We start from the raw sequence: 27,905 nt of genomic DNA on the forward strand, positions 1-27,905 counted from the left end.
TTCACCTGTACATCTACCAATGTGATATATGCCATCATGTGCCAGCAATGTCCCTCTGCCATGTACCTTGGCCAAACTGGCCAGTCTCTATGTAAAAGAATAAATGAACACAAATCAGACGTCAAGAATTATAACATTCAAAAACCAGTCGGAGAACACGTCAATCTTCCTGGTCACTCGATTATAGACCTAAGTGTCGCACTATTACAACAAAAAAACTTCAAAAACAGACTCCAATGAGAGACTACTGAATTGGAATTAATTTGCAAAATAGACACCATTACATTAGGCCTGAATAAAGACTGGGAGTGGATGGGTCATTACACAAAGTAACACACACACACACACACACACACACACACACACACACACACACCCTCTCTTCCTGTCAACTGCTGCAAATGGACCATTTTGATTACCACTACAAAAACCTTTTTTCTCTTCTGTTGGTAACAGCTCACCTTAACTGATCACTCTCATTAGAGTGTGTATGGTAACAGCCATTGTTTCATGTTCTCTGTGTGTATATATATCTACACACACACACACATACCTTCCTACTGTATTTTCCACTGCATGCATCAAAAGAAAGAGCAGAAAGTGTCACGTTCACACTGAGCTTTCCCCATCATAGGGCCCAATCACATTAGTCACACTCTCAGAGGCTTGTTCACCTGTACGTCTACCAATGTGATATATGCCATCATGTGCCAGCAATGTCCCTCTGCCATGTACATTGGCCAAACTGGCCAGTCTCTACGTAAAAGAATAAATGAACACAAATCAGACGTCAAGAATTATAACATTCAAAAACCAGTCGGAGAACACTTCAGTCTCCCTGGTCACTCGATTATAGACCTAAGTGTCGCACTATTACAACAAAAAAACTTCAAATAAATTTGTTAGTCTCTAAGGTGCCACAAGTACTCCTGTTCTTTTTGCGGATAGAGACTCACAGGTCTGCTACTCTGAAACCTGTCCTAGATTAGTGGCTGTGTGTTGCTAAGCAGCTGTTCCCTTCCACCTCCGAGGTGATGGCACGCCAGTGAGGCCTCTATAATACTTAGCACTTTTATTTCCGAAGAGCTTTAGACATATTAACAAATGAACCCTCCCCACAAACTGGTGAGCTTGGCAGAGCGCATAGAGCCACGTTTTAACGGCAACGTCAGCACCTGCATAGGGCGGCAGATCCTTGGGGCTGGGAAAGCTCAGTGTGAACGCGACACTTTCCGCTCTCTCTCTGAGAGCCGGTGCACCAGGGAGGCGACACAAGGGCTCACCTCGCAGGGCCCAGCGGACAGCGGGGCAGGAAGGTGGGGAGAGGCACTGGCACGTCCCCCCCACACCCCCGGGGCTCACGCCTGCCAGCGAGGCACGTCTCTGGTTTGCACAGGGAGAGGGAATCACGTGGATTCAGCCCCGGCCGGGCTCCGCAGGTCCCAGGCGGGAACAAGTCGGAGGAGTGAGAGCACCGCCCCGAGCCGGGCCCGCAGTGAAACCCACGCGCTGGTGGAGCTTCGGGAGCTGCCTTCCCGCTAAACCCCCCAGCCGGGGGTCGCCTCCCCTCCCCGAGATCGGCCGGGACAGCGGCGGCTTCCCCGCCGCCCCCGGCCCTGAGCACGCAGGGGTCACGCAGCACGTGTGCACGCGCCGCGCACCCCCCAGCAGCCGCCCGGCGGCAGCAGTGGAGGCGGGGCGGGGGAGGCATCACGTGCGACTCAGGTTCCTCCCTTGCCCTTCCCCGTAGCTGTTTTCTGCCTTCCGTCTGCTGCACGTACTGACGATAGTGCCACTTTAAGGGCCGTACCACCCCAGAAGGGGGGGAGCTCAGAAAGCGGCCTAAAGAGATCCCGAGCAAGCAGCCCCAGATTAACAAAAATCCCCTGCTAACAGATTTAACCGTGAAGGCTCAAGCCGCAGGATTGACTAAAACCCCATTAGTCACCCAGTGTCCAAAGCAGCGTCTCCCTCTATGGGCCTGCCCCCACCCCCCCTTCGGTCCACCACTTGGTGCCTGCCTATTAAGGAGGCTCCCCCTTCCAGCCCAGATCCTCCAACCCCACCAGAGCGCTTCAGCGGGTAACCAGATATTCAAAAACAATACGTCAGCCCACAATGCCCTGCGCTGAGAACAAGCATTACCTCATCCCACAGTGCCCTGCGAGGTGCTGAGAAGCTTCTAGGGGTGGGGTGACCATGGAGACCGGCTCATTTGCAACAGGCCGGGCCAGCGGCCCGCCACCCCCCTGGGAGGCTGCCGCAGCCAATGGGAAGGCCGCGGGGTGACATCATGGGCTATTTTTGGTGGGTTACTGCTCGCTGATAAGTGTTGGGCTGCACGCCGGGAAAGGGCTCAGAGTGTGCGGCAGGCTCTAGGCAGCGGCGGCGGCGGGCCCGCTCCGGCAGCGCACAGAGCGAGCGGCTCCTGAGAGGCGGGCAAGGCACGGAGAGCGGCCAGGCGTCTCGCATTGCCGCGGCTCCCGGCAGGGACCAGGCCAGCTCGGACCCCGGCTGAGACCCGGGAACGGCTCCGCAGCTGGGAGTCCAGCCGCGGGCAGAGCGCGGAGGGGAACGTACTTGGGACAACGTCTGCGCCGAGGGGTGCGGCGCCGCGAGCCCCGGGACTGGCAGCCGGCGGGGAAACGCTCCGACAAGTGGCCGGGCTCCGCAGCGCGCTCCCCACACAGCCCCGCAGCGGGAGAAGGGGGCAGGAAAGTGACCGGATTTCTGACCCTCCCACCGAGCGATAAGGCGGCGAACCTGCCCATCGGACACTCGCTCCGGAGTGAAACTGCCGGGCGAGAGACTGGATTTCTCCTCCGTTCCCGAGTCTCACCCGAGAGCGAAATCCCAGAACCCGACACCAGGACTCCGGCGACCCAATTCTCAGGCTGACTCTTTCTGGGGTTTGAAAAAGTTCAGCCCTGATGCGCTGAAGAAACAGGGGAAAAGAGACTCAAGCCACTTGTACGGTGGCCAAAAAAGTAAGACTTTAGTTCATCCTTACTGATTTGTTAGAAAAAGCTTTTTCATTGTTGAAAGAGTTACACTAGTAATAGTTTAAAGTGAAGGTGAACTTTCTTTGAACGGGCCTAAGAAACCAAACGCGTTTGGCGCTGCTTAATTGTTATTGCTTTAAAGACAGTTTTCTGGACTGTGTTCTATGACTGCAAAGATGGAACCTACATTCTATGATGATGCCCTAAATGCTACCTTTGTACAGCCAGAAAGTGGTGGTTATGGATATAATCCTAAAGTCCTGAAGCAGAATATGACTCTAAACCTGGCTGATCCTTCAAGCAACCTCAAGCCCCACCTGAGGAACAAGAATGCTGATATTCTTACCTCCCCAGATGTTGGTCTCCTCAAGCTGGCATCTCCTGAACTGGAAAGGCTCATCATCCAGTCCAGCAATGGCTTGATCACCACCACTCCCACCCCAACACAGTTTCTCTGTCCCAAAAATGTTACTGATGAGCAAGAAGGGTTTGCTGAAGGCTTTGTGAGGGCACTGGCAGAGCTACACAACCAGAATACAATGCCCAGTGTTACATCTGCTGCCCAGCCTGTTAACAGTGGTATGACACCTGTTTCTTCTATGGCTGGCAACAATGGTTTCAACACCACTTTGCACAGCGAGCCTCCAGTGTATGCCAATCTCAGCAACTTTAACCCAAGTGCACTCAGCACAGCACCTAACTACAATGCAAATAACATGGGCTATCCACCTCAGCATCATATTAATCCTCCGATGCCAGTGCAGCATCCCAGGCTGCAAGCTTTGAAAGAGGAGCCCCAGACTGTACCTGAAATGCCAGGAGAGACTCCTCCACTGTCCCCCATTGATATGGAGTCACAGGAGAGGATCAAGGCTGAGAGGAAGCGCATGAGAAACAGAATTGCAGCCTCCAAATGCCGGAAAAGGAAGTTGGAAAGGATTGCCAGATTGGAAGAAAAAGTGAAAACTTTGAAAGCCCAGAACTCAGAACTGGCATCCACTGCCAACATGCTCAGAGAACAGGTTGCACAGCTTAAGCAGAAGGTCATGAACCATGTCAACAGTGGATGCCAGCTAATGCTAACACAACAGTTGCAAACATTTTGAAGAGACTGACTTGAAAAAAAGAACTATGATGTTGCGGTAGAGCAACAGAAAAAACAAACCCATAACAAGTGGCAGATGCATAAAGCTAATGGTAAAGGCTGAGAGGCATTGAGTCCTGCTTGCACCCCACAAAGCACATGTGTGGAAAGACTGGCGAGCCTTCAATTGAGCTAGTGCAAAGCAGCACCACTCTAAGAAGTGCTGTTCCTGCTCAGATGATACATCAGATCTTTGTTTAATATTGACCAAGACCTGCATGGACCTAACATTCGATGATCATTCAGTATTAAAGGTTAAAATGCAATAGAGACTGTAGGTTGCTTTCTGTAATACTCTTAAAGAAAACACAACTGGGAGGGAGGTTTGTGGGAGGTTGATTAAAAACTAAACTATACTGCCTGCCTTCAAGTAAATTGTGTATGTACATTTTTTTATTTTATGAAAGCTGATTAATGTCAATAAACTACTTCATGACTTTGTAAATTATTTTTATGTTTGTTTTCTGTCCAGTAATGTTTGTAAATAAGGGTTTTTTGAGCACTCTGAATTTACCATTTGTAATAAAGTATAATTTTTTTGTTTGTTTTTGAAAAAAGTCCAGAAACTTTCTATTATATATAAAAGTATTAAAAATACATTTCCTCTCCCACTTTTGCCAGTACCTAAATCAGGACTCTTTATCATATACACTGAACTCTAAATGGTAGAGAGTGTTAAACTTACATTGTAACAAGAAGACATGTCTTTGAGAATGTGTCAGAAGTGGAAAGATTAAACCACACCCTGTAACATAAACAGAAGTAGCTTATGCATTTTAAGTGTTCTGGATTTAAGTCCGATTGGATTGCCTACCCTAATTCAATAGCACAATGTAGACAGTAGCTTTAAAAATTAAGCAGTTTGGAAGAGTTTACCATTGTATCAAATTGCCCTGTGCTAGAATAGTCTGAACTGTAACTGTCTAATATTAAATGCTTATTAAAATAATATTCCCAACAATATCTTTAAGATAGACAACTTCACAAAAAGTATATCCTTCATAGGGATGCTTCATTACTGTCTTAATTATTTCTAGATAAGAAGTGGTCTTTGTTCATGAATATTTGTAGTCACAATAAAATCATTCTATAACCCCTTTTCATATCTTGAATTCCTTTTCCCTTTTAGACACTTTTGCTGACTAAAATGTATTGACCAATATGAAAATTAGGGAAATTTAACATAATGGGAGAACAGAGGTAGCTATAAATTGAAAATTAGTATGTAAATAAAAAGACAGTTGACAATTTAGCTGTCATTTTCAATTTACATTTAAAAAATGAAAGTATGAGAATACTTCTGACAATAGAATGAGCACATAAGCAATAGCTGAGGAAAAGTAACTCATCTGAAATAAACCCCTCTTTGTGGTAAATAATATAATTTATGATTTCAGGATTTTCAGCTTACTGGCTCTATCCAATTAAATGGTCTGGTTTATATAAATGTACTTAGAGTGATTTTAAAACCATATATCTAAGAGATAACAGATGCTATGAAAAGCTAGGCAGAAAGTTTAATTCACAAATTACAGACATTATAGCTCTGATAAATGATTAATATTTTATAGTAGTCTGCCTGAAAGTTTTGTCTTTAATTAGTTAAAATACAAATAAGTGAGTACAACATGAAATAAGGTGACAGTCTTGCTTAACATCATCTCAGAATAAAACTATATAAAACAGACTGGTATTAAGTGGTAGTGAAACTTTGACACGCACACAAACTTTTTGCTACTATTTGAGCTCAGGATATGTTTCCCTGTATAGCATACATGTATATTTCCTTTGAAAGGGGATCCTTTGCCCATGTTATAGATCCTTGGGTATCAAATCATATGCATGATGGATTGTTTCAAGTTATAATACTATAGTAAATGTTTCCCTCATTATACATGTGTTGGTAGCTGGAGTTATTAGCTTCAGTTTCTATTTGCTACTATCAGATACATAAAATTGTAACAAACACTTACTGAACAAAGGGTTACTGGGAGGATGCTGTAGATTGCCAAGAGTACATTTTGCTGATGTCAGCCTCCCGGAAGGTAAGATGATTTTGACCATATGTAGGAATAGAAAGAAGGATAATACACAGCATTGCTGGGTGTGACTTTGCAGGGACTTAACAAGTGCCAACTAGCAAAATAAGCAGGGTAAGAAGATTAATTACCTGCAAAGGTACAGGTTTAACTCTTGACAATGTTGTGCTATGGAAGAGATCCTACTAATGAGGCTTTTACTTGCCCATGTAAGGTTCCCCCCCCCCACACACACACACCCTGAACAAATATTTCCAAAAATTCCATTTTAATTAGACACAGCTGCATGACATACTGTCCCACCCATTCATCATCATACACACACTTAATGTTACAGTTATGGTGTGTTCTATCTCATAAATGACATTTGATAACGTAGGAAAAAGCTTGATTACTAGTAGCAAAACCAGGAATATGTCCAGAGTTGGATAATTGTTCACTAGCTTCTATGAAATGAGTTGCTTGTCTCAGTCCAGTTTGCGACACACAGGTGGGCACATCACAAAATCCATTATCACAATTGGCACAAGAGGCCAAGGTCCTCACAGGTATTTAGACTCCTAGTTTCCATTGATTTCCACAAATCCTTTAAGGATCTGGGCCTAACTGCCATCCTAGTAGGCAGTCTCACAGGGCACCAAGGGAAGAATTGGGGATGGACAGTGTATTAAAGTTTCCCGCTGATGTCTTGAGGTCAGTGTTGAGACGCCAGGCCACTACAGGCAGGGCAAGCTTACAGGGTATGCAGAGGGAGGGTCTGTTTTGAGAAGAGTCTCTGGTATTGCCATTCTGTCACTACATTGATTCACTGCTGCTGACTTTTAATATAATCATGCTTTTAGGTCTCAGTGATCCCTAGACACAAGTATAAGGGAAGACTTGAAGGAAAAATGCAGCAATTCAATATTTGCTTAAATGTTGAGATTACATATTGTCTAATGCATACTATTTCTTGCTCATATAAGAGATAGTCAGTTCTCTGAGGTTTAGAGAGAAACTTTTTGTTGCCCCAGCTGTACTCGCAAGGGAATATTTTTCAAACAACAGCATTGTGGACATGTATTTTGCTTGGCAGTGAGCAGTGTCAGCAGATTCAGGAAGTGAAGTCAGAAAAAAGGCAGGGTTTCAAAGAGCAGGCTACATAGAAGTGCCCAGGCAGTGAGCATTCTAATCAGAACAATGTGCTTGTGTTACAGAAATATTGATTAGCATTTGAGTCTATAGTTTAAAACACACCGTATGAGTAGAAAAGTGAGCCACAACAGGTCTTTGATCATGATTATTCACTGAATAATTTTCAGCCCAAAGAATAACTGCTTGCCATTATAAAAAGGAAAACCAGTCAATATCTATTTTATTCTGCTTTGTAAAGGAAATTCTGCCTGTCATTTTTATTCTCTGACAGCAGTAATAGTAACTAACAGATTCCTCCATCAAGCCACCATACCCCAGTAGGTAGCATACACCTACCACTACTCAGGTACAATGGCCTCAAGTCACCTCCATTTGCTAAGGAAAGCAATCATGAAAATAAGAACAAGCCATCTCCAATTCTGTGGTCTATTATGCCCTATGGGCAAGGGTAGGACCTATCCTACCCTGTGGGCAAAGGGGAAGAATCTTTATTACCTTTGAGAAAAAACGATAGCGTTTTCTATGATGCTCATCACTGTAGTATCTGAGCACTTCACATGCATTAATGAATTTATCCTCCCAACAGCCCTGCAAGGTAGGGAATTGTTATCTCTCTTACTGATGGGCAGAGAGGGATTAGTGATCTTGTCCTAGCTTACACAGGAAGTTTGTGGCAAAGCTTGGAGGACAACTCAAATCGGTAAGTTCTAGTTCAGTGCCTCAGCTACAATTTTTCCCCCCAAAAGCTAGATAATATGATAGATTTCCCCACACCTGAAAAAAACTAGAAGAGTTGCAGCAGTGTGTCCAAAGTTGTTAAATCACAAATTGAATGGTTACAAACATAAGGAGTAAACAAAAATCCAGTGTAACAAGGAGATTTTTTTAAACATACACACCAACATATTACAATGTAGAATCTACCTCAAAGTGTATCACAGAAACATTACAGGGAGGGAAGAAGGACACTAATCACCCTGCATAGGAAAAGCCTTTCAAAATTTAGGCAATTGTCTAAGGGACCAGGGCATGGGCAGTCTGGTTTAGCAGTCACAGCTGCGTTGGGGTCCAAAAGTCAAGGACAGCCACAAGGCCATAATCAGCAAGCAGGGATCAGCGCAATCACTAGAGCCAGGATTGATAGGCAAGAGTCAGGTTGGGTTCAGAGACTGGACGTCAGCAGACAAGACAAGGCCAATGCTAGAATCACCGCAGGCCAGATGTCTGTGTGATTGCCCAAACTTCCTGGTCCACTGTGACGGGGTGTACCAACCCTGCACTGATGAGACGAGGGTTAAGGAGCTGCAATGGACACAGGAACCCACACCCCCTCACCTCTGCTGGGCATACTCCCAGTGAAGGGAGCATTAAAAAAAAAAACAGGTCAGTTGAATCTCAGTGAATGGAGCAGGAGAGCAGCTGGGTGCAGGAGCATCCTGCAGAGAAGCTGCCAGGGCTCCAAGCAGCCAGGACCTGGTCTTACAGTCAAGCTGCTGCAGACCCTTCAACTGCAAGGAGCCAGGGGGATGAGTGGCTGCCAGAAGTGGATGGTGCTCCAGAGATGGACCTGCGAGGATGTCAAGCAGGATCCCAAGGCAGATCCATGGTGCTGATGGAGGAACAGAAGCTGAGGGTAGGAAGTGACCCAGGGAACTGGAGTAAGAGTGCCAGTCTCTAAGTCACGTGCTTGGACTATTGCTTTGAAAGGTCCTGGGTTGGAACCCCAGTAGAGCAGGGTTGGCCTGGGTTTCTGTTCCCCTGCCCCCCTCAGCCTGTAACTGCTAGGAAAGGGAACCCTGGACTCTTGCCACTATTACTGCACTTGGAGACACAACACTTCCTGACGACCACTCTCCAGGGTTAAATATTGACAAGGATCCAATTACAAGGCTGCTGGAAGCTGGCACTCTGGATCTTTTGGGTGGTACTTCCTACGGTGCCAAATATCCCAGTGATCCTTGGATTTAGCTCTGCATGACTTCCTAGTGGCAATGTGGAACCATCAGCTGTCCCAGGTACTACAAGCCCATGTTCTAGTCCCACAGATCCCTACAATATGGGGTAGCAAGAGAGATTTGACCACAGATTCCATCTCCTGTACTTGGATGGACATTTAATGGTTGAGTCGAACACATGATGATGGTAGCAGGTTCACAGAGCAGCCCTTTGCAACACATGACCTTGTGCTCAACAACTCACCAAAGACTTGGTGATATCTCAGCCCTACTCATGCCTCTTGCCATGTCCTGTTGCTGAAATGAACATTATACAATACTCCTATGTACAAAACTTGTGCTTATGAGAAAGAAAATTAGTAGCGCGTAATCGTGTAATTATGGTTAAACACCTACGAAGACATGAGCAGTTTTAAAGTGGTTTTGCAAAGCCGATCCTCTCTTGTGATTTTGCATATCATTGTTTATTGTTTCTTCACTGAAATACATTACAGTCTCCGTTGAGAAGATCACATTAGATGTTCATATTTTTTCTGCCTTAGCTGTGACACACCAACAGTGGCTAGTTAGGAAAGAAGGGAAAAACCTAATTCAGAAAGGGGGATGTTACAACCTTCTCTGGAGTCTTGAGGCAAAGCCTAATAGGTTGGGATCTGGCAAGATCCTGCATTTATGTAGTCCATACATATATGAAGAACCTAGAAATTAATTTAATGGAGAAAAGTGAAGTGGAAGGAGAAAAATTCTTAAACTTCCTGTAAAAATTGTATTTTGAGTCTTGTATTCATCAGACAATACATAGCATAGCTAAGTGACACAACACAGTAACTGCTCCTACCAGAAATTTCTCCAAACTGGGAACACCTGCCATGCTACTCCCTTTAATCTGGTAACCTGGGTTTTGAAATGCTCAGACAGCAGGGAAGATGAGAGTATCTACTGAGATTAGACAATTCCAGTAGATGGCGCTAAAAAGCAGCTACTGTCATTGAAGGATGCAAGTTTTAAAAGAAAATAAATGCCTTTGAAAACAGATTTTGCTCAGGTCACGTGTTAGTCAGGAAAGAACAGGGTCAATCTACAGGAGGGACCACATATCAGGAGCCTGGGAGCATTCTTCCCAGGAAATGCATGTGGCTGGTAGAAATATACATATTTTTTAAAAAAAGCAAAAGCTGCCCTGTGATTCTGAAACCAATCATAGCAGCGGACAGGAAGTTTCTGCAGAGATTTCAAAGGGCATCACATTTCCATGCGTTCAAAAGAGTTGGGTGAATAATTCAAATAACAAACACAAATTTAGGCCATGTTAAGAGATTAATAATATTCTGAATAGTAGCAGGAGTCCTATATGGAACAAGTCCAACAAGCTAGTCACTGAGCCCTGTTTGAAACATGGGAAAACTGGGGAGGATTTTATGTACCTGAAAGGTTCCTGAGTGGATTTTGTTTCAATTGTGTCTTAACTTGACACTTAAAACTACTCTGTTTAAAAGGAATGATCTGGCTGCGCTTGTGAAGCAAATTCACAAGTGGGGCCTGTCAGTTTTGACAGGAACTAAGTATTTTGTCCTGACCCTTCTTAATTCTGATTCCTGATATTTCTAGATTCCAGCTATCATACATCTTCCTGAGCCTCCTACTTTCTTCATCTTTTGTAACAAAGACAGCAATATACCTATAGAGCATTTTAGCCTTTTTCGTGTCCTCCTCTGTTATTTGCATTATCTCCTCTTTACCAGAAGCCCTGCACCACCTTGGACATTCCTTTTGTCCCTGATGTATTTGTAAAACTCTCAGCTAATCTTCATTCTGCCCATTTAAGTCCCCAATTTTACATATGTAAGACCCATTCCTCTAATCAGATCTGTGTGGTTGGATCTTTATGCCCACAAAGTCTCACTGGAAGAGGTCTTCACACAGGCACCAGGGTTCACCTAGACAGACCCCTTTGCAGGATCGGGATCATCATTCCCAATTATCCTCATATACTCATGCCTTAAACTAGAGGTGGGAAATAGATGTAAAATTTGGACTGGGATTTCAAGCTTCCTCCCCCAGGACAGGCCCCGTGGTATAGCTGCACAAACAACAAGAACAAAATTAAGTGGGGAAGGGAGAGTTAAAAAATTTAAATCTGAATTTGTTGTGAATTTGTTCTTCCTCACCCCATGACAAGTATTTTTATTTCTGTAGTTCTCTGCAGTGTTGAAAGTCCAGTTGCGACAATATCCTGCTAAGCTGTGAGAACCAGAAGGTGGAAGTAACTGGTCTGCTTTCATTGGACAAACTAAAACTCAAAAAAGTAAACAAGTCACATAAATACTGCGAAGTAAGTAGAACTGCTCAAAATGGTTTGGCTGAAAAATTTTCCCAGAAAAATATGTTGTTTTATTTTTTTAAAATGTTTGACTATATTTTCTGATGTTTTTAACAGGAAAATTCAAAATGAAACATTGTTTTGATTGAAAATGGCAAAGCTTTCATGTCAAAAGCTTATGAACTGAATATTTTCAAAATTTTGTTCAGCAAAAATCTTCAATATTTTGATTTTTTATCCTATTTTGGGATGAGACCAAATGTTGAAATACCAGAATTTCATATGGGACAGAAATTCCATTTTTCAGAACAGCTCAAAAAAGAATGAATAGAACAGAATTCTTAAAGACTGATTATTTATCTTATAGTAACCGACATTCAGTGAGATGTTGTAATTCATGTGGCTCCTACCACCAGTCCTCCAATCCTGCTTTTTCTGAATCTCCCTTATCTAGAATTCTGAATGTCCAAGGGAATTGAGGGACATTTGTGGCCACTCAGCAATTTATGGCCTCAGGAAGGGGGACATGAGAACACAATGGACACTGTCATTCAAAAGACTGCAATCTCATGTGCATGAAGCACACGCATACCTGAAGTGGGATCCACAAGACACATACTCAAAGAAGAAACAGGGGAGATTCAAAAAAGTTCCAACTATCTCAGAAGCTACTGAGATTTTTTTTTAAATATGTCCCACTACTGTCAACATCGGTGCCTAATGTTATTCACCCAACTCAAAGTGGCCTGATTTTAAGAGATGCTGAGCACTCACAAATTCCAACAGCTCAAGACATGTGAAAATCATGCCACTTCAATTTAGGTGTCTAACTGTGGCTTTAAGAACTTAACTTTAGACACCCAATTTGAAAATATGGCCATGATATTTAGTATGAGAAAGTAAAAGCTACTAATAGCTTCTATGTAAATGAAGGCTTAATACTTTCACGGGGTTGACCTAATGACTAGCTAACTGGACAAAAGAAATGCTTCCTGCAAAAGTCTGCCATGTTGTAAATTTTACTTATGGGCCAATTTATTCATGCAACATTTTACTCTGATAAATCATGAACAGAAAGCATGGCTTCCACTGGTGTATAAAAATATGAAGTAAAAACCACAAACTGCCTGCTTAAATCTCTTTATAAAAAAGCATTAAAACCCATTTTATTAATTATTATTAATACTTCAATAGTGCCTATGGGAGCCAATCAAGATTCAGTCCCTATCACTTCAGGTTTATCAACAAGAACCTGAATTAACTGAAATTGCTGATGAGGAGAGGGGAGGAGAGAAACTAAGACAAAATATCTTGTTTTTTCTAGTTTGCATCCTTCACGTGATCCTGCCAATTGTCTGTCCTCTGCTTCCTGACACAAGCAGATGAAAGTAAAAAGAAAACATATTTAGAAATATTTATCAAAGTGTATTCTTCATATAAGATTGCATAAAAGCTGTGCAAAACTATCAATCATAGATTATTAGTGTTGGAAGGGACCTCAGAAGATCATCTAGTCCAACCCCCTGCTCAAAGTACTATCACTGTAAGAGAGTAGATTAAGAATGACTGTGATACAAGAATTCACAGCTAGTCTGTAATAGCAAAGTCAGTAACAATTGATAGCCATTAAACTCAGCATTAGATTTCCAATCAATACATATTTCTCAGAGGAAAGAAAATAGCTGAGTTTGGTGGACTTTGACAGTTCCCTCCCTGCCTGAACCAGAGATTGGAGAAGGCGTCTGTTGATTATATTTCCCTCCATACTACACCTTCCTGCCCTAAATCAGAGGAGAAAGAGGTAGAAAATCTATATCCAGCTTCTCACTACATCAGCTTTTTAGGGCTATGACCTGTTAAAAACTGAGCCCTTCCTCGATATGGAGATCTCTGGGAGTTGATGAGACAGCTTCTAACTGATTCTCTCTGCTACACTAGAGACTTTGGGGTTTCTCTAATATCATGATCCCCAACCAACAGAATGCATACCTAAAGTTACCTATATTTAGGAAAAAGAATAGGAGTACTTGTGGCACCTTAGAGACTAACAAATTTATTGTAACATAAGCTTTCGTGGGCTACAGCTCACTTCATTGGATGCATGTAGTGGAAAATACAGTAGGAAGACAGATATATACACAGGGAACATGAAACAATGGGTGTTACCATACACATTATAAGGAGAGTGATCAGTTAAGGTGAGCTGTTGTCAGCAGGAGAAAAAAATAATTGTTTGTAGTGGTAATGAAAATGGCCCGTTTCCAGCACTTGACAAGGAGATACAAGAAACTGTAGGGGTGGGAAGATAAGAATGGGGAAATAGTTTTACTTTGTGAAACCTACATTTAGGAAAGCAGGTTGATTACAAGCCATAACTACTTTTCTGCATCCTCTCAACTTGGCATGCAATGAATCCTTTTACTTTTATGCTAATTATTTTTGAAAATGTCAACCTTAAATGAGGTCCAAATTTTCAAGCCTCGGTGCCTAAAATTAGGCACCTAAATAAAGGTAACATGAGGTGCTGAGCAACTCCAGTTCCTATGAAAATGAATGGGCACTTTGGAAATCAGGCTATTGATAAGTATTAGAAAGAAAACATGTTTAAAAATACTTACATATGATTGTGTCAAGAAGCAGAGAGCACATCATTTTAAGAGCAGGGAGAAGGATGCAAACAAGAACAAAATATTTTGCCGAGTGTATTTTTGTCTCTTAACAGGAATTTGGACAGCCTCAAATGAAGGTCTTTCTTTCCACAAGAAAGCTACACCAGTTCAACCATTTAAAATGATTTTTAAACTGATTTATTTAAACTGGCTAAAGCTGCTGTATGGACACTTCCATTTTGCTTTTAGAATGGCTTATTTCAAACCTGATCCCAATTGACTTCAGCTAAACTGAACAAAAGTCACTCTGAAAATGAAGTGAGTGTCCACACATTGGTGTGTATCAGTTTAAATAAATCAGTTTAAATTCAGGCTGTAGGTTAAATCTGTGAAACCTTCCCAAGTAGAGGTCTGCAAAACCGTGGTCTGATTGTTCAGATACTGAGCACCCTCAACAACCATTAACTTCAGTGGAATTGTGGCACTCAGTCCATGTTAAAGAGGCTGTTTTATTTGAGTGACAACTTTAGGCACCTAACTTTGAAAGTATTTCTTGCAAGAGCAGGGGTGCCAGAACAATTTTTATAGTGGGGTGCTGATGACAGATGTGAAGCTTTGTAGAATTGTGAGACATTTTATATTATTATTAATACCACAATTATAAAATTACAATGAATTTTGTGCCAGATATGCCATGGAAGCTGTCAGTAAACATGTTATGATTTAACAAGTATGAAAATCTTGTTTATATGTTTGCACCACCTTTGTATTATGAGTAAGGTGACCAAACAGCAAGAATGAAAACTCGACACAGGGGGTGAGGGTAATAGGAGCCTATATAAGAAAAAGACCCCAAAATCAGGACGGTCCCTATAAGATCAGGACATCTGGTCACCCTAATTGTGAGTTATAGGTATGTAAGGTGATACCCCACAGACAGATTGGCATCAGCATTACCTAACCTGTTCGATGGTCCATCAATGAAGCTATGTGGTTCAATGAAGCCATGGAAAGGAGCCAGGGGATACAACTTTTGAGTCAGCAAGACATGTAGGGGCATGCCTATGGACAAAACTAACATTTTTCTATGCCAGGTGCTGTGAAGCTTGTGTCTGGGACAAAGGAAGTACAAGCCACATGACAAAAGAATATAAAAGGGGCTGCATCTTCTCCATTGTGTCTTCATTCCTGCTTCTTACCTGTGGAGCAACTTTTCTACAAACTGAAGCTCTGAACAAAGGACTGAATGACCTCTTCAAGCTGTGGATGTGTTCCAGAAGGACTTTCAAGCCAGCAAACTCACCAATACTACTAAGAACCTGATATCTGGACTTTAAAGTCTCTGTATGTATCTGACTGCTTTACCATTTAACAACTCTCTTCTTGTTCTTTTTTCTTTATAATACACCTTTAGTTTTAGACACTAAAGCATTGGCTGGCAGCATGGTATTTTGGGTAAGATCCAAACCCATACAGACTTGGTAACACAGCTGACCTTTTGGAGCCAGAAGAACATTTTGTATAGTGAGCAGAGTTATTAAATAACTTCTTACTGGACCTATGTGCTGACTGGGTGCCAGAGAACTGGAATGCAGTAAAGGGGACTGTGTGATTTTTTTTTCAGCTTCTTAATAACCACTGTGGGGGATCAAAAACACAGTTTGTGATTGATGAGTGAGTTTAAACTTCAGTGTTAACCACCAGTTTCGGGAGTATCTGCTCTCCCTTTTGCAGCCTGCCCTGACTGTAGCATTTTCAGTGAGGACTGCCCCAGGCACCCACCAGGTCAATGGAAGCCATGTATTTGGTGTTTGTTATTACTACTTCAAGACATGCGTTGCAGCAGCACACCCAGTTCCAGCACCAGTGTGCAAGAGAGGGTTTTATTATTCAAAATCTGCCACATGGAAATCCCTGTGCATACTCCTGATTTATGTTTGTTTTGAATTTACTTCCAAAATATACCAGCAAACAGAACATTTATCTTCAATAACTTTCCATGGTGTTTTCTGTTAAGTGTGCTTTCATTCCTACGTGCAGAACTGCAGAGATGTGTTTCATCCAGCTATTCCATTCCCTGGTTCTGAAGCACTTCCTCTGTGTGTGCCTATCTGATAAAATGTGTGCAAAAGATCAGAAGGCTGCTGCACATCACATGCGTCTATGTCTGGGATGTGTGTTTAAAAAAGGTGCAATAGAAACAGCCTCTTTGGCACATGAAGCACAAAATGCAATTTATAAATGATTTCTTAAATGTCCATACCAAACTACAAAAGAGGGGACTAATTTGTCTAGATTTTGTAAATCAAGAATGTTAGAATGTTGAACTCACAGGAAGCCAAATATCACCATGTTAACCCTAAAAATACCATAGTGAATTGAGGTCTGATCCAAAGCTTATTGATTTCAGTGGGCTTTGAATCAGGCTCTAGATGGCTTAGGGCCCAAATCTGCAAACAGGATCAGGCCCTTAATGCATACAAATGGTAGATGATAAATACTCCAGCTAACTTCAATAGAATTTCTCAACCAAAGGATGTTGATTCAGAGCTCTCTCTTTAACGAAACTGAAACAGGCGCTGACATCCTTTAAGGGAGGAAAGCCTAGGAACAACAAAATCCTGTTTCTCTGTGTGTTTTATTTCTGAGCACCAACACTGAACCAATCAGGAACCAGCTAGCAACCAGCCTAGCTCAACCAGATATTTTTGTCAGTATATTGTGCTGTGATTCTCATTAAATAGGTGAATGAACAGGTAGGGCCCAATAGAGTAATTGTATTAGAAATCCAGTTTAAAAGCTCTTTTCACAGCGCTACTTGCTTGGATTCATTTTGATCCTCTTTAGCCATCAACCTCCTCCTTGCTAAGTTCTTGAAACAAATTAGTGTAATTTCTTTTTGAGATACCAAAGTGACAGTGTCATAAGGGACTGTTTTAATGTTTCTGTTACTTTTTATTTCTGTTATGGCTATTAGCTATTATTTTGGTTGGATGAAGTGTTCACATAAGTAGCAATTATTTACTATTAACAGGACTGGTTATTTTTCAGATCAAATTGAGATGTATTATAAGGGGACTTCATAGCTTAAGGAAGGTAAGCTCATTTGAAGCTACCCTTTCTGTGTTATACACAGTTGCACAGATCCCATCACACACTAGCAACACCAACACTTACGCTGGAGAAAGGCATTACCTGATTTCTATCTACTATGGTATTCCTGTCTCCCGAGACTGAGGATTGTGTGTTTTGGCAGTTTCATCATATACTACATCTCAAGGGCTAAATTGTCAGTTCTTAGGTCACAGTCTGGCCTGGGGAGTAGGGGGAGTAAAATACCAGAGGAGGAGCTGCAGAAGTTAATGCCTTCAGGAACAGGGGGAGCAGAGCCACCGTACCACCATTTCAGAGTGTGCAGTATGCCCTCCCACCAAGTGGGGCCAGCCCTGTGGTCTGTGTGGAAAGCATTGTACTGACAATCTCATCTTCTCTCCATCTTTCAGGGAGGGGACTAGCATGTATGCTGGCACTTGTCACACAAGGACATGACGAGAAAGAGGGCTCCTTGCATAGGGTTGCCAACTTTCTAATTGCACAAAACTGAATACTTGTGCCCCGCTTCTTCCTTGAGGCCTTGCCCTGCATCCCCACTCACTCTATTCCCCCTCCCGCCATCACTTGCTCTCCCTCACCTTCACTCACTTGCATTGGGCTGGGACAGGGGGTTGGGATGCAGAAGTAGGTGTGAGCTCCATCTGGAGGTGCAGGCTCTGGGGTGGGGCCAGAAATGAGGGGTTCAGAGTGCAAAGAGGGCTCCAGGCTGAGGCAGAGAGTTGGGGTGCAGGAAAGGGTGTGGGGTGCAGGCTCCAGGAGGGAGCTCAGGGCTGGGGCAGGAGTGCAGGCCTAGGAGGGAGTTAGGGTGTGGGAGATGGTGCAGGGCTGAGGCAGGGGGTTGGGGTGTGGGAGGAGGATCAGACCATGGGCTCCAGCCAGGCGGCACTTATGTTAGGCAGCTCCCGGTCAGCAGCGCAGCAGGGCTAAGGCAGGCTTCCTGCTTGCCCTGGCTTTGCGCAGCTCCTGGAAGTGGCTGGCATGTTCTTGTGGCCCCTAGGCGGAGGGTTTGGTGGCTCTGCACGATGCCCACAAGCGCGGCCCCCGCAGCTCCTGGCCAATCAGAGCTGCAGAGACAGTGCTGGGGGCAGAGGCACGCCAGGAGCTTCCCTGATTGCTCCTCCACCTAGGGGCCACAGGGACATGACGGCCACTTGCAGGAGCTGTGCAGAGCCAGGGCAGGCAGGGAGCCTGCCTTAGACCTACTGCACCACTGACCAGACTTTTCATGGCCTGTGGAGCTGCTAGGATCCCTTTTCGATTGTCCATTCCGGTCAAAAAACAGATGCCTGGCAACCCTATCCTTGCATCCTCTCCTTGCCTTGCACACCTGTGCAGAACCAAGCACAACTGAGCCCAAAGTTTTAATGTCCTAAAACATATTTCAATTCCTAAAAGTAGAATTGTAGGGTCCAGCTGGCACTTCTCTTGCCTCTGGCCAGAAAGTAATGGGTACATGTTTCAGCTCTGTGCCGGACTTCAGATCCTATAAATTGCTGACAGAGCAGGGCAAGATTGAGGGAATAGCCCATGGACAGCATTCAGATGAGAGACTGAATTCCCTTCTGCTCATCACTGATTCCTGTCCAGGTGGTGCTTCAAAATTCCATAGCACTGTTCAGGGAATAATATTCTGGACAAAATCCTCTCTTTTGTTAAGGCAAAGCTATGTCTGGCCTCCCTTCAATCTACAGGCTAATCTAAATTATTCTATCAGCTACACTCAGGAGCACCGCCAGCATTTTTGCCGCCCTAGGCGGCGGAAGGTCCCGCCCCTGAAAGGCCACCCCCAACAGAAGTGGCGGAAGGTCCCGCCCCTGAAATGACAGTGACGACCAGGGCGGCCAAAGATCTGGCCTCCGTGGTCGCCATCCCCCAAATGTTAGCGCCCTAGGTGACCGCTTAGGTTGCCTAATGAGTTGCGCCGGCCCTGGCTACACTTCATGAAGTGTTTAATAGTTCAAGATAAGCTTCAAACTAAACAAAAAAATTCAACATTTCCACTGGAAAAAACACACTCTAGCATGTACAACTGATGAGTATTTATTATTTGTATTGCATTAATTCCCTAAATGTGCTAGGTGCTGTATAAACATATGAGAAGAGTTAGGCTATAACTACAGTTCTCAAGTGATGAAAGTATTTAACCTTATCTCACATTTCTATTCATTGTCATACATCAATCTTTACATACCCTGAGATACCCTTCATATGAAAGGTGCTAATATTAAATCACATTTTGATCTAAGGCTGGATCAATGTGAAAGAATTCACTGCATTAATTAAAAGTAGAATTCTGAATTATTATTCATAAATTGTGTCTGTTGTATGTCTACTGGCCAGGGCCAAAGATTTAATACTAATCTTGAACCTAAATATTAACTGCCATTTCATGCGCTGGGTTTCCTTCAATTATACTCAGACCTTAATTCAAGCCATCTGCAACATACTAATTCAACCTGTGTGGGTTCCCCCCTCTAAAAATGAAAACTAGAAATTGATTTCAGCTGTTGGGTGCTTCTTTTCAACTAGTGAAACAGACACTCCCAAAGCTATTTTACCCATATAATATGACAATGTCTCTGAGCAACAAAGCCAGTATGTCTTTCTTTCAAATCATTCCCTTGCAATAGCTGTAGCTACATCTCTAAATAAAGTTATTATTTTGCCTTTTTTATCTTTCCACTTTGAAAATAGCACTGTCTCACTGAATTATATATGATAAATAACTCAAACCTCTTATTAAGAGCTTAGCCCTCAACTTCTTGGAAAGGATTTATTTGAGTAACAACACACCATTAGCAATAAGGCCCTGATTTAGCAAACCAATTAAGCACAAATTTAACTTTAGGCACATGAAAAATCCCAAACAAGTCCACCTGACAACTCACATACTTAAAGTTAAGCATGTTGTGACAGACCCAGGCCAGTGAGGTACAGGAGTCTGGTCCTATTGGTATCCAGGAGATGGGTGGGCAAAGCCCCACCACTTCTAAAGGAACTCCTCCTAGCCTAAGGGGAGGATCCACAGGTCTGTGACACCAACTAATTCCGTGGCACAACTAATGAAAAAAACAGGATCGGGAGTGTGATCACAGGGCTAAATGAAGGGAACCTAATGGGGACACCGAGCAGAGAACCCCGGACAACGCCCACTGCTCCTCGAGGGCATCAAGGGAGCCAGCTGACGCCGCTCAGAGGAACTCTGCCCGGATGCGTGAACAGACGGAGGAGCAGAAATAGACCTCACAGTCGCAGGAAATCCCGTCAGCCAACCTCCTCTCCCTGGTTTTGTAAATGGCTAGTTTGGCCAGGGCCAAGAGGAGGTTGACAAGGAGATCCTGCAACTTGGTGGGGCCACGGATGGAGAGTATGTAGATAAACAGGTGAGGGGAAAAGTGCAACCAAAAACGCAACATAAGATTCAAGAGGAGCCAGAACATGGGCTGCAATCTGGCGCACTCTAAATAAATGTGTGCCAGGGTCTCTTTCATGCCACAAAAAGGGCAGGTGTCGGGGACAGGGGTAAACTGCGCCAAGTACACGCCCGTGCTTACGGCCCCATGAAGGAGCCGCCAACTGACATTCCTGGCGGGCCTTGGGACCAGGGCAGAGTATAAGCTGGCCCACCGGGGCCTCTCACCCTCGAGAGGTGGCAGGAGGTCCTGCCATTTGGTATCGGGGCGGGATGTGAGGGTGAGGTAGTGGAGAGTGTGGAGCATGAGCATGTACAGATGTTTCCTTGGGGCGGCCTGGAACAGAACCGGCTGCAGATCGTGCAGCCAGTTCGCAGTGAAAGGGTGAGGGGGCCGATTGGGACCAAGGGGCGCGGGCCCGATAAAAAGGTCCACGGGGCTTGGGGTGGAGGGTGGGTGAGGCGTGCCCTCTTGCAGGACCCGGTCGAGGTAGGCCCGAGCAGCGGGCAGTAAAGTGGCCTCCACCTCCTGAAGTACACACCGGGGAGTATGAGGGCTGGAGAGCCCCATGCGCTGAGCGAGCGTCAGGGGATCCAGCCAGTCTCCCTGGTCGTAGTCCAGGAGGTCTCTGACCCTGGTGACTCTCGCCAAGACCAGCCTCTGGCACACTGCGGGGGACTCTGCCACCTGCACACAAAGCTGGGAGTTGTGTAGCAGGGGCTCCACGGGGAGATCGGGCTCCACGGTGGCTGCCACAGACCTGGTCATTGAAAAGAGATTCCAGGTCTGGAGGAGGTCTTGGTAGAAGACCGGCAGCCCGGAGAGGTCTCGCGGAAGACCTCTCAGATGGAGGTAAAAGAGCTGCCGGTCGTATCGGAGCCCTCGGAAGCGGCGGAGGAAGGCGTGCGCCAATACGCTCCACGCCGGATTACTTGCACCATACAGGAGCCTCTGCAGGGCCTGGAGGCAGAAGACATGGACCTGAGTGTGTAAATACTTCAGGCCCTGCCCCCCCTCCTCCAGGGGCAGGTGGAGGACCCCTGCAGAGACGCAGTGCATCCCTGGCCAAAAGAACTCCAGAATCGTTATCCGGAGGTTGGCCAGGAAACCCAGGGCCAGGACCAGGGTGTTGAGCTGGTACCATAGCATGGACATGATTAGCTGATTGAGCACCAGTGCCCTCCCTCGAAGGGACAGGCACCGGAGTAGTCCCTTCCATTTCCGAAGCCGCTCTGTCACCCTGCCCTCTAAACCGCGCCAGTTCTCCGGCGGAGACGGATGCGTGGCAGAAAGGTAAACGCCGAGCTAGAGCAGCGGACCCGTGCTCCACCGGATGGCCTGAAGCGCGAGTGGGAGGGAGCTCGCCTGCCACTCGTCCCCAACCACCAGGCCAGAGCTCTTGCCCCAGTTGACCCAGGCGGAGGAGGCCACCGAGTAGATGGCCTGGCAAGCCTGCACCCACACCAACTCGCCCAGGTCCTGGACCACAAGGAGCACATCGTCGGCATACGCCAACAGGACCAGCCACAGCTCCGGCTCCCGAAGCACCAACCCCGTCAGTCTCCGACGGAGGAGACAGAGGAAGGGCTCGATCGCCAGAGCGTACAGTGTAGAACCAATGTGAATGAAATTGTTTTTAGTTAGTCACTGTACCATTGTAACTTCTGTTCACCATTTCATTACACTTGCCATTTTGCCTACATTGTAACATTGTAACTTCTGTGCAATATTGTAACTCAAAACCCATTTTAAAATGCTGACTCCATTTTGTAGAAGGCTTGTGCTGCAGCCCCCATTTTTGCAAGCCATACTGTAATTTTATTAGTCTAGTTGAGATGTGTGAATGAGGTATGCATGGGTGATAGAATCAACCTCCAGCACCAGCCCGTCCTGATGAGATAAAGTTCAAATACCAACGGCTGAAGAACTAGACAACAGCCCTAACTCAAGCAAGAAGCATCCACCCTAAAAAGAAACAACGGAAGGAAGATCAAAGCCGGGTCCCAGGCTGACAGTCACGCCTGCAATTGACGGGTGATCAAGCAAACCCAGAGGCGGCGTGACACAGCGAGACCTAGGAACTTTGAATCCAAACTAAACTCCTATAAAAAGGGAAGGGTGAGATGAGAGATTTTGGGTAACGTTCTGCTACCAACGTCAAGGAGCATCGGTGCGCGCCCGACAGAGACCCGGCTCCTCCTCGTGCTCAGCTTTCCTGGCCAGTTAGCTGCCACGAGCTCCAATCCCAAGCTGCGAACTCAAACTGCAATCAGGACTGGTAACTATCCAGCAGCTGCAGAACATTTTGGTGTGTGTGTGTGTGTGTGTGAGTGTATGTGTATAAGCATTAAGGTATTTGCTAATAGTTACGGATTAATAATAAATGTGGCATCTTTGTCTTAACCCCTAAAACGATCCTGTGTAAGTTTGTGGGACAACAACAGCTGACCTGAGAGGGGACACCCCTGCCGCACTCCTCACCCGAAGCTGACTGGCTCGGTCAGGGTCCAGTTGAGCCTGACCAGACACTCCGCAGAAGCGTACAGCACCTGGAGAAAACCCACAAACCGGGGTCCGAAGCCAAACACTCGCAGAGTGTTCAGGAGATACCCGTGGTCCACCCTGTTGAACGCCTTCTCCTGATCCAGAGACAAGAGGGCGAATGACAGACCATCGCTACACCCTAATTCCAGAAGGTCCCGGACCAGATACAGGTTATCAAAGATCGTGCGGCCCGGGACGGTGTAGGTCTGGTCTGGGTGGATCACGTCTGCCAGCACGGACCCTAGCCGCATCGAGACGGCCTTCACAACTGTCAAGGTTCCTTCCCCACTCTGAACTTTAGGGTACAGATGTGGGGACCTGCATGGACACTTCTAAGCTTAATTACTAGCTTAGATCTGGTACACTGCCACCATCCAGAATTCCACTGTCTGGAGCACTCTGTCCCTGCAAAACTTTCCCCTCCCTGGGTTGCCTTGAGGGACTTCACCAATTCCCTGGTGAACACAGATCCAAATGCCTTGGATCTTAAAACAAAGAGAAATTAACCATCCCCCCTTCTTTCCCCCCACCAATCCCTCGTGAGTCCAGATCCAATCCCCTTGGATCTTAAAACAAGGAAAAATCAATCAGGTTCTTAAAAAGAAAGCTTTTAATTAAAGAAAGAAAAGTAAAAATCATCTCTGTAAAATCAGGAAGGAAAATACTTTACAGGGTAATCAGATTCATATAGCCCGGAGATTTATTGGTGGGCATGCGACGGAGGGCTTCCGAGAACTCGGCCAGAGTGAGAGGCAGCTCTAGCCAGTCCCGGTCGCCTGTGCTGACCATCGGGAGTCCATCCCAGAGCACTCTGCAAGCGTTAGGATCGGTTGGATCCGGGGAGAAAAGAGTTGCGTAGAAGGCCCTGGCCCCCTCGCACATTTCCACCGGATCTGTGAAGGGGGTGCTGTCCTCTGCCAGGAGGCAGGTGACGTGCTTCTTGGCCCCCCTCCTTTTCTCCAGGGCATAGAAGAAGCGGGAGCCACGATCCATCTCCCGAAGGAGGCGGATGCGGGATTGAACAAAGGCACCCTGGGCCTGATGGTCTTCGAGGGCCCGGAGCTCCTCTTGCTTCTCCTAGCATGCTCCGCAGAGGGATGGATCCTCGGGGCTAGCGGCCAGATGCCTCTCCAGCTCCAAGACCTCCCGTTCCAACTGCCTTTTTGCCACATCCCTCCGTTGGCTGGCACCCTGGGTGTGATCACAGCAGAAGAGCCGGGCACACACCTTCCCCAGATCCCACCACCGCCACGCCGAGGAAAAGGCGTACCTCTGCCCTCGCCAGGCCAGCCAGAACTCCCGGAAGGATGCCACGAAGCCCGCATCCTCCAGCAAACTATTATTAAAGTGTCAATAGGCCGGCCCCGGCCTCTCCGCACAAGAGAGGCCGTCACGGTGGCAAGGTGGTGATCTGAAAAGGGGGCCGGCCGAACGCTGGAGGAGTGGGCCTGTGAAAGGTGGAAACGCGACAAGTAAATACAGTCCAGCCAGGAGTGGCATGACCGATGGGCCTCCACCTGGACGAAGGTGAACGTCGAGACGTCATCCGGGTGGTGGTCGCACCAGACATACACCAGGGAGTGGCGATTGACGATCTCCCGGAGGACGTTCGCGGCGGCTGGGCACTGCTTGGTCCCCGAGCGGTCTCATTCCTCGAGGGCGGTGTTAAAGTCCCTGCCCAGGACCAGGCACTCACGAGGATCCAGGGAGCCAAGGAAGGCGGACACCTGCTGATAAAAATGCAACTTCTCTGGGGATGATGTTGGGAGGTAAACGTTGACAAAATTAACCACAAGCCCCTCCATATGGACCCGGAGGTGCAGCAGGCGGCCCGGCACAGCCTCAGCGACCCCCAGCACCTCGGGCTGTAGGTCGGGGGAGAACAGGGTCGCCACTCCAGCCGTGCGGAATGAGAGGTGGCTAAAGTCCCCCCACTCCAGCTGCCAGCTAGCTTCAGTGGCCAGATCCGTATGGGTCTCCTGCAGGAAAACCACAGAGTACCCCCCCTCCCGAAGGAAGGAGAGCACCTGGCTCCTGCGGAGACCCATCCTACAGCCCCAGGTGTTTAATGTGGCAAAGATGATCGGTGCCATGAGGAGGGTTGGGGGGGATCCCCGCCGGCAGACACGCCCACGGCCTCCGTCGGGGCATGCAGCAATCTGTGACCTACTCCATAGGTGAGTAAAGAGTCGCAGAAGAGGCAGACCCGCTGGTAGGCCGCGACGGCCTCCTTCTCGGCCCTCTTACCCTCCCCCATGAGGGCTCTTGCGGCCCGGAGGACCTGACGGAAATCTCCCCACTGCTGCAGCGCAAGCTGGACTTTGTTATGAGAGCCACAGACGTCCTCAAGGAACTCCCGCAGCTCCTCCTTCAGCGTATGGGGGGCAGGGTCACTGATCTACAACTGTCCCCCAGTGGGGCCCCTGTCACAGCCCTGTGGCCCACCGAGGCGGGCAGGCAGGGGACAGACCCCCAACGTGGTGTCCGATGGGCTGACGCCACATGACCTGCCCCACTCCCCGGTTCAACAGGGGGCGGCGTAAGGAAAACAGCAGCCCCCGATGGGTCGGGATGGGGAAAAACAACTAAAGCCGCTCCCTGAGGGGTATTCCCAGGGGCGGCACTGGCAGCACGGGAGGTGGAGGGGACAAGGACAGGGCTGGCATCAGGAATAGGGCAGGGGACAGAAGTAGGGTGGGGATCAGGAAGGGAACCGGAAAGGGGGGCAGAAGTAGGCTCCTGAGCCTCAATAGTTGGGCCGCCGGAAGGTGGCCCCTCCTGGTTAGGCTCAGAGATCTGGGGAGTTAGGAGGAGACCCCCAACGATGCCGGGCTCAGCCACTATGTTTCGGGCGGTAGCCCCGGCATCAGGAGATGAATGGTCGTCAACGGGGTCTCTGCCCGGGAAGGAGGTTGGGTGCTCCACACTCAAGAGGGACACCCCCTGGGAACCAGGTCCCAGCAGCGGGGCACCGGCCGTCGCCTCAATGGGCTCGGCAGCCGTCAGCAGGGTGTCACCTGCAGCCGGGTTGATGGAAGATTCCAGGGGACCCTCAGAGGCAGGAGGAGAAGCAGCGGTCAGGGGAAGGGAACACGGGGACAGGGGGACTGGGGTGAGGTCGCCCAGATCGAGGCCAGCTGGCAGAGGGTCGTCCTCCCCCTGGGTGACCGGGGCCAGACCCAGGGCCTCGTTCTCCTCGCAGATGGAAGGGAGATCACCGTCCGCCACCCCGGGGCCCTCCCTGCCAGCACCCGAGGCGACGCCCACCTCATTGCTCGCAGGGGCCTCAGATGGAAAGGGGGCGAGAGGGGCTCCCTCGGGGGCTACCACAAGAAGGGACCCCAGAGGAGGGGTGGTGTCACCTTCTGGTGCTCCCACGGTGTTCCCAGCCGGTACCACACAACAGGAGTCGTCAGGGGGCAAGGTGGAAGGCTCGTCATTGGTGCCCCCCTTCCTGCTCTTCCAGGGGGTCTCCGAATCCGAAGGATGTAACAGGGCTCGAGCCTTCCACTTGCCCCGCTTCCCCTGCACTAAGGACCAGACCTCCATGGCATCATCCGGGGGCTGGCTAACAGGGGTCGGGTCGGGGGGCAAGGGCAATGGCTCAGGGACTCGGGGAGGCAATGGTGGGGTAGCAGGAATGAGGGAGGATTCCCCCTGGGGCAAGCTCTCTCCCATGCCTGGTGGTATCTCCGCTGCACCCTCCTCCACAGTGGTGGACCGAGAAGGAGGAGGGGCAGCTTCGGGTGCCAGGTAGCCAGGGGTATTGGCGGTGACAGGGCCGGCGCCTTGCCGGGGCTCGGGCGTCCCGGACACTCCTCCGTGCTGGGCCAAGGGGCAGTCCCTCCGGACGTGCCCCATCACCCGGCAGAGGTAGCACCGGGCCTCCCCCGTCAAATAATGCACCCAGTGGGCTCCCTGGTAGGGGACCAGAAAGGACTCCGCAAGCGCCTCTCTGCTACGCGCCGGTGGTGGCAGTTGAAGCTGCACTTGCCGGCGGAACGAGAGGACATGACAGAGGGCGAGGTCCTTGCAGCCCAATGGGAGAGGGCTGATTACGGAGATGGGGCGCCCCAGGGCAGAAAGGGCGGGCAGCAAGGCGGCATTGGGCAGGAAGGGAGGGATGGAGGTCAGGATCAAGCGGACCCCCAGGTCTTCCAACGGCTCCAGGGAGACGAACACGCCCCCCACCACCAGGCCCGTCTCTACCTCCTCCTGGGCGGCGGCCTCCGATGCCAGGAAGAAGACCACCCTCCCATACATTTTGGAGGCTGTCACGATGGCCGTGGGCCCCACCACCCTCGCCAACGCCTGCACGTAGGTCTTCACGTGGGGCGAGGCAAGCACCAGGTGGCAACGGACACCGTGCTTCCTGGTCAAGGTGGGGAACGGACCCCGGCCGCTATAGATGGTAGCAGAAGCAGTGGTCAGAGGAGCCTTGGGGGCCAGGGGAGGGACACCCACGGAGCTGGTGGAGGGAGCAGCAGGGAGGGACGCTGCGGCCGGTAGCGGGGCTGCAGCAGTGGGGGCAGTCTCTGCCATGGAAGACCTGGCCTTTTTAGAGGGGCCCTTACCCTTCTTCCCACCTCGACCTTTCACACTGGCTGGGAGGGCTCCCCCCAAATCGGAAG

General features: G+C 47.6%; 1 protein-coding gene across 1 annotated transcript; it reads left to right on the top strand.

The window, feature by feature from the left end:
• The first annotated feature begins 2,326 nt into the window (after positions 1-2,326).
• On the top strand, positions 2,327-5,247 carry JUN (Jun proto-oncogene, AP-1 transcription factor subunit). Its single transcript, XM_050962067.1, has one exon. The coding sequence runs from the start codon at positions 3,167-3,169 to the stop codon at positions 4,106-4,108; it is 942 nt and encodes a 313-aa protein (XP_050818024.1). The 5' UTR covers positions 2,327-3,166; the 3' UTR covers positions 4,109-5,247.
• Positions 5,248-27,905: the final 22,658 nt, after the last annotated feature.

The sequence above is a fragment of the Gopherus flavomarginatus genome, chromosome 7, assembly GCF_025201925.1.
Source record: "Gopherus flavomarginatus isolate rGopFla2 chromosome 7, rGopFla2.mat.asm, whole genome shotgun sequence".
In the NCBI taxonomy this organism is placed as follows: domain Eukaryota; kingdom Metazoa; phylum Chordata; order Testudines; family Testudinidae; genus Gopherus; species Gopherus flavomarginatus.

Bases quoted from the DNA above. Each gene is read 5' to 3' on its own strand.
- JUN (XM_050962067.1), top strand. From the start codon at position 3,167: ATGACTGCAAAGATGGAACCTACATTCTATGATGATGCCCTAAATGCT.